At 41.6% G+C, this 7,027-nt stretch overlaps 1 protein-coding gene across 1 annotated transcript in view; it reads right to left on the minus strand.

The window, feature by feature from the left end:
• Nucleotides 1-7,027, minus strand: part of rubcnl (rubicon like autophagy enhancer) — a 29,718-nt gene that overhangs the window by 15,298 nt on the left and 7,393 nt on the right. Inside the window, exons 5-14 of the mRNA XM_020621567.1 lie at nt 4,334-4,431; nt 3,714-4,089; nt 3,532-3,577; nt 3,313-3,418; nt 2,664-2,800; nt 2,474-2,538; nt 1,974-2,013; nt 1,692-1,769; nt 495-615; nt 226-287 (exon numbers count right to left, since the gene is read on the minus strand). Coding sequence (XP_020477223.1) covers nt 226-287; nt 495-615; nt 1,692-1,769; nt 1,974-2,013; nt 2,474-2,538; nt 2,664-2,800; nt 3,313-3,418; nt 3,532-3,577; nt 3,714-4,089; nt 4,334-4,431 — 1,129 coding nt within the window. The remainder of the gene's footprint in view (nt 1-225; nt 288-494; nt 616-1,691; nt 1,770-1,973; nt 2,014-2,473; nt 2,539-2,663; nt 2,801-3,312; nt 3,419-3,531; nt 3,578-3,713; nt 4,090-4,333; nt 4,432-7,027) is intronic.

Here is a 7,027-nt window from a genome sequence, read left to right on the forward strand (position 1 = left end):
TTTTACTGCTTGCAAACCAGTGATTGTAAGATGATGTCATGGGGTAGGACTGGATAAGTCTGACTTCTTCCTACTCCATTCAAGCATGTACTAGGTATAAGCAAATTGATATTGGATTATGTGTAACATTATGTGTGTTGTCATATCAACTGTCTTTACATGCTTGAAAGAATAAATCAAATCAAATCAAATCATGTTCACACAGTGTAAGAATGTTCTGTGTACCTTCCTGATAACCTGCAGGCTTTCAGCAGCTTCTTGATGTTCTGCAGCTGTTCTTGCAGCTCCTGGAGGGAAGTTGGAGGAGTAGGAAGGAAGCAAATAACAGACAGAAGGAAGAAGGGAAAGTAAATAGAAACAATGACAAGTTACATGACCAAATACACAAACTACAACAAGTCATGGCTATAAAATGGTGTTTTGTAACATGAAGACAAACATAATGATCAATACCGTTCAGCTGGGTTTGTCCAAAAACCTGACTGTTAACTCACCCTGAACTTGTTGAGCTCTTTCACTCGGCTGTAGAGCGTCTTCCCAACGCAGGTCAAGTCAAACAGAGGCTGATGCCAGACCGACTCCAGCAGTTGTTTGGAGAAATCACTAACAGGGTACCTGCAGGATTTGTGCTGTTAGAACAAATCTGATCAAAGTGTAAATCTGTCCTTGTGTCTTTTCCCACTGAGCTGAGCTGCCCAGGTATTTGGGAGCTTATTGAACTCTGTCATATCAGTAATAGTGATTTAATTAAATTGAAAGCAGCAGTAGTATTAATCTGTGTCTTAGAATTTAACAATATTGGCATCAATACTTTTATTATCATTATTCAGGCTTTGTTTGTCATTAATACCTAATTATTATTTTAGCATAATTAATAAGTAATGCTGAAATATTTTTATAACTCTCCATGTGTATATGCTTTAAGATGATATTTATTATTATTATCATTATTATTACTGACGCATTATGAGAAACCAGGCCCCTGGGTACACACACGTGAAAGGCCCCTCCCTTCCTACAGTGTCATGATTCACCGCATTTCCTTATAAGAGGCTTTTATTTTGGTACACTTCCACTTCCCTTTCCAGCCCCTGTCACAGTGTAATCATCTGGCCAGTATAAAAGCCAGTCACCAGCCTTTGTCAGTCAAACTAGTCCCTCTAGAGACTCAACAGCCAACTCACCTGTTCCTGCTCAGTGTCTATTTCTGACCCTTTACTGACCTGAGCCCCAGTTCTGCCTGTTTGGATCATCTGAGCATGGTTGAGTTTGAGTTGGAGCTTATAAGTTGTATATTCTCTCTGTCTGGACACCCACACTTAAAGTTTCTCTCTTTTTGTCATTAATTTGCTTTTTTGGGTCATTTTATGTATCTGTGGTCACATTTATGTCCCAACTTGGCACAACTTTGTATCACTGTGGCCATTTTCTGTCTATCAGCTAACAACAAGACATAAATGTTTTTCAATTGCAGAAGACAAAAAGTTATGAAAAGAAACCCAAACATCCACATTTGAGAAACTGGAACGAGGCAATTGGATTGTTTTTCTAAATAAAAATAATTAATAAATTCATTATCAAAGGTAATGCCAGTTCATCTTCTGTTGACTGACCAATCAATGTTGTGACAACTCTAGTTACTATTATTGTCATTTCTATTAGTAGTAGACTATAGTTTGTGTTTCTATTACCTGCCAAAGTCCCAGCAGGACAGAACTCGACCAGGAATCACAGACTCCGAGCCGCTGTGGCAGCAGTCACAGAAATACCTGTCAAATCAATCAGACTTAACTAAGAATCACAGTTCAATAACTGGATTTAATTTATTTTATAACTAAAAAAAAACCTTCTGTTGAAGATTACAAGCATCACAGAAGAAAACAAGCTGGTTACTGTAGTTTCACCAACACTGCACTATTTGAATGTTCAGGGAGAAATCAGATTTTAATATCCTGATAGATTATTTTACATACCTGCCAAGGTAATGACAATACCGCAGTTTCTTGATGTACCCTGTGCAGAGAGAATCAGACATTTAACTTGCTTGTACTTCTGATGAATATTGTTGTGCTATTTGTTGACCACGATGGCTGCAGTCAGTAATGATTCTTATGGAGGATATATTCACCCAGTTTTTCCTTCAGTACAAGGTGTAATACAGACAGTAGTGACATCATTCCAGCAGAACAGACAGTAAAAGGCACGTTTCTTTTCACACTGTAATGAAATGTGTGTGTCTGACTCCAGCACCCCTCAGTTGAAAATTGTATTTTTTTTCATCCTAATTCATAATTTATAGATCTATTTATACATTTTGACCATGTAGAGGGACTTGACTCTCTTTGTGTCATTACATCTTGTACAGCAGACTGGTTCGGCCTCCTGTACAGTCACACTTTCTTTCCTTGCATCTAAATGTCTCTGTGCCACCTCACCAACCAGTTCAGGATCATCTTCACAAAGCAGTACTCACTGGACTCCACCTTTGTCCCACAGCCTGCACACAGGAAGTGTTGCAAAGCCACCACGTCACTGCGTCTGGTGGAGGAAACATAAACAGTCAGGCCATTGACTGTCAGCATTCACATTCAGACACTGTTTTGCTGCATCTTTATTAATTTTTCCATTGTCCTGTGCTGTTGTGAGTAATGTCAGATGAAGACCTGTGTGCTGGCTGAGCAGTGAAGATGATCTGGAAACGTGGCGGGGCCCAGCTCAGGGATCCTCTCATCCTGGTCCTCAGTCTGATCTCCTCAGCCAGGCTGTCGCTGCTCACCACTACACTTCCAGTACCAGGCAGCTGAAGACGACAGAGACAAGAGCCTGTCAGCTCAAAGTGTGAAGCTGCAGCTTGTTGACCTGCATGCTTTGTTTTAGTTAGCTTCTTTTTTTAATGAAATGCAGGTTACAGTACTTTATAAACAAGGGGGGAATCACAGAGGGGAAACAAATGGTTTTCCTGCCTGACTGATCAGCATCCTGCTTCTCTAACCTTCTGGCCTCTGCACACACAAGTTGCCATGTGCACAATGCCATGTGGGCATGTTAACACAAGCAAAGTCAGATTTTGACCTGGTGGTTGCGTTAGATGCAAAGTGAAGTAATCAGTCAGATTCATCACAGTTTGTAACTAATTTCATGTTAAATCGTCTCATTTTAGTTGAAATATTTCACTTTACATCAGTATATTATACAAACCTGTGGCCTGACATTTTCTCTATGGGGCTTCTTTTGGCATTTGTCCCTGTAGTGTCTCCTAAATACAAGCAGGAGTTTTCATATGTGACATGTGGTTGTTGTCTGTGTTTTCACCTCCTGAAGTGAACTGCGGAGGCTCTGCCGTCCACGCTGAGGCCCGTGGGAAGGAAACCAGCTCCTCCTGAACTCCATCACCAGCTGCTGCGCCAGAGTCTCTGCACTTCATTATGGGACATGACAGACTGACTCAGACGTCCCAGAATCAGAACATGCGGATGCACGTGTGAGTACACATGTACCATGAGTGGTTTCTGTGTGGTTTGCTTTTCTTACTGTCTGAGAGAATCCTCCGGAGTCGGTGTAGCGTCCCCTCCATAGTCTGAAATCATAACACTCTTTGATATTCAGGAATGTTGTATTCATATGTAGTAGAGTGTTAAAGCAGAGGTGACTATCCCGGGTGTGTGTATCACCTCTAGGAGAGTGATGGTAGTACATCAGAATACTCATTTTACCTTCAAACCCACTGTCATTGGAGAGCACAGAGAAGGTTTTCATTTGACGTTCAGCTTCATCACTTCCTGCTTCCTCCTCCTCTGTATCCTGTGTGCACTGGTGTGTGTGTGCGTCTTCAGAGGAGTGTGTGGTTTCATCTCCTTTGTGCTTGTTATTCTCTTGTTTGCCATCACCTGCGCTGCAGTTCTGTGCATGCCTGTGTCCGTGTGGCGGGCTGTCCTCTGCAGAGTTTGGGTGACTGTGTGTATACATGCTGCTGCAGTCTGTGTGTTGGTGCATGTCTATCGAGGAAGTCCACTGGTCAAAGCTCAGAGTCCATTTTACACCTTCAAGCACCTCCAGCACCATGTCCACCACCACGAAATGAGCATTTTCCTGCACAAATTCATACAGACACAGCCTGCCGTCGTCATCACCATGAACACACTGACGGTGTTTTATTATTCACTTTGATGAGAAGATGATAATGTTAACAGAAGCTATCTGTTTAAAACACTGAAGTCCTAATAACTCGATACTGTGATATTTAACCAGGTGCATCTTTACATTTTGACATGTACATTGTACTAAACTACCACAAAGCTGTAACTCTACTGCTTAACTGAAGTTTGAATCGCACCTTTTCCAGCTCACAACTAGTCCTGAAGATGTCTGCAGAGAATTCTGGGATTCCGCTCCACCTGCTGTCATTGCTGTTTTGTGTTGAGGTAGCACAGTCTGACAACACACACACACACACACACACACACACAAAGAGTGTGAATCAAATACATTTCTTTAATGTTTCTAGTCCTGGTAACCATCTCTTATATTATTTTATGTTACACTCTCTCCAGCTCAAAACTGTCACCTACCAGTGTTAGGCCTCATTCACCAAAACACTTTTTCTGTCAAAATTTTTTAAAGCATACTCATGCATTTATGCCACCTGCACTCTCTTAAAGGCTAAAGTCGGGAAACAATGTGCAGCTAGCACACATATTGTATGAAAGACTGCCCCATCTTGGCCTACAGGATGTGCACTGACATCTATCTGTGGCTAGTGTTAGGCTGTTATAGGGTAAACCCCATGTCCAGAGGTGTGACTACAGTCTGTAGCTTAGTCTCACTGGTATAAATGGGGTAGACAAAACAATAGAAACACCTGCTAGTATAACACAGTACAGTCCAAGAGCCGCACAAACTCCAGCCCCTACAATGAACACCTGTCTAAAACAGTCTGAAGACAAACTGAACATTCCAGTATCACCTTCATGATTTACTACTGTTGGATTAGACTGACTTAGTCTGAGACAAGTATACTGTTAGATATTTTTAGTCAGATAGACATTGGTTAGACACTTTATGTATTAGAAATGTTTAGTATAGACAGGATGTCTAGCTCAGGCTGTTAAATGCCCATTCCCATGGGGTACTCCAGGTTGTTCAGGTTCAAGGATAACTAGATAGAAAGTTGATTACTGTTAGGAGACAGAAGGTTTATTATTATTGTTATGACGTGTTTAATCATAATCGTAGTCATAATATTTTCTTATGCTTAATGTCATGTCAGAATGTCTTAGATACACACCACACAATCAACGGACAATCACACATTGATTATCTTCATGCTTTGACTACTGCTATGGCCAGCTGCAAAGCTGGCACCGGGAGACGTCACGGTTTGGCGTCCCTGCGTAGTATGGGGCTAGCCCAAAGTGATGTAATGTATAGGCCTGTTATAGTTGAGGGCTTTTCATCTTTCAGCTGCCTGCGTGCATGTTGGAGGTGCAAAGACTCCTGAGCGTGTAATGTTAATTTTTACCTGTGTTCATTGAATAAATCAGCACTGTTTTGAAGTTACTCGGACTGCTTACTCGGTCTCTCAGAGTTAACGGTGAAAAGAATCGGGTCCAACAGTACCTAATAAACTGACAACAGTACACCATGTACCCACACTTCAAGCTGAGCCCCTCCAGCCTTCACCAAATACACAGAGCAGAGAAGAGGCAGCCTCCTCAGTTGCTACAATGCCTGCTCCCTATAAAATGACTAAAGTAAAGAATGAGAGCAAATGTAAATATGCCTGATGCAGAAAGTGGATACTGCATTTCCATAGTTGGTACCAAAGAAGATTCTAGTAGGAGGTTCCAGAGACCCACATGACCATCTCCTCCACGACCACCAGACAAATTATTTAAACAACTCATGCTGATGTTTTCCACTGGAAAACAAACAGGACAGGAAGCTGCTGCTTGGCAGTGTAAGCAGTGACTGTCCTCTGTCGGTAGAGCCAGTGTGGCTTCACCTTCTGCTTTCTCCCTGCATCGTTTAGCTATAACAGCAACTTTTCCTGACCTTACACAGGACACTATCTTTAATCATTACCAGGTAGTTTAACTGATCTAAACAGACAATTCAAACGTTAATGTGGAACAGTCATTCGGCTTCTTTCTGTAGACACTGACCTGTTTGTCTCTCGTGCAGATCTTGTTATTCTCAGCAGTTTCACATTCATTTTTGTGGTAAAACCCAGTGTTAAGAGGGTTAATTGGTACCCAGCCTCATGACACTGTTTATCCAGAATCATAAATGCTGGTTTTATAAAGCCAGATAAGTCAAAATGAGCCAGACTGAGCTGAGGCCATCAGCTTGTCCTCTGGTCACATTATGACTGGAAGAACAACTTCCTCATTGCTTAAGGTTCAAGATCAACACTCAGATTTGTCCAGCACGGCTGCTGTGACAACACCACCCTACGGCTCTACTACTTCTTAATTCCAGCTTTGTCGAACTCAAACTAGTAACTAACAAAGTACTGGGATACATGATAGCAAGAAGCACATACAGTGGGGCAAATAAGTATTTGATACACTGCCAGTTTTCCAAGTTTTCCCACTTACAAAGAATGGACAGTTCTGTAATTTTCACCGTAGGTACACCTCAACTGTGAGAGACATAATCTACAAAAAAATTCCAGTAAATCGCATTGTTAGATTTTTAAATAATTTATTTCCATTTTATTGCATGAAATAAGTATTTGATCACCTACCAATGAGCAAGAATTCTGGCTCTCACAGACCTGTTAGTTTGTCTTCAAGAAGCCCTCCTGTCCTCCACTCATTGCCTGTATTAACTGCACCTGTTTGAACTCGTTACCTGTTTAAAAGACACCTGTCAACACATTCAATCTATCAAACTCCAACTTCTCCACTATGGGCAAGACCAAAGAGCTGTCTAAGGACACTAGGGACAAAATTGTAGACCTGCACAAGGCTGGGATGGGCTACAGGACAATAGGCAAACAGCTTGGTGAGAAGGCAACAACTGTTGG

This window comes from Monopterus albus, unplaced genomic scaffold, assembly GCF_001952655.1.
Source record: "Monopterus albus unplaced genomic scaffold, M_albus_1.0 scaffold261.1, whole genome shotgun sequence".
In the NCBI taxonomy this organism is placed as follows: domain Eukaryota; kingdom Metazoa; phylum Chordata; class Actinopteri; order Synbranchiformes; family Synbranchidae; genus Monopterus; species Monopterus albus.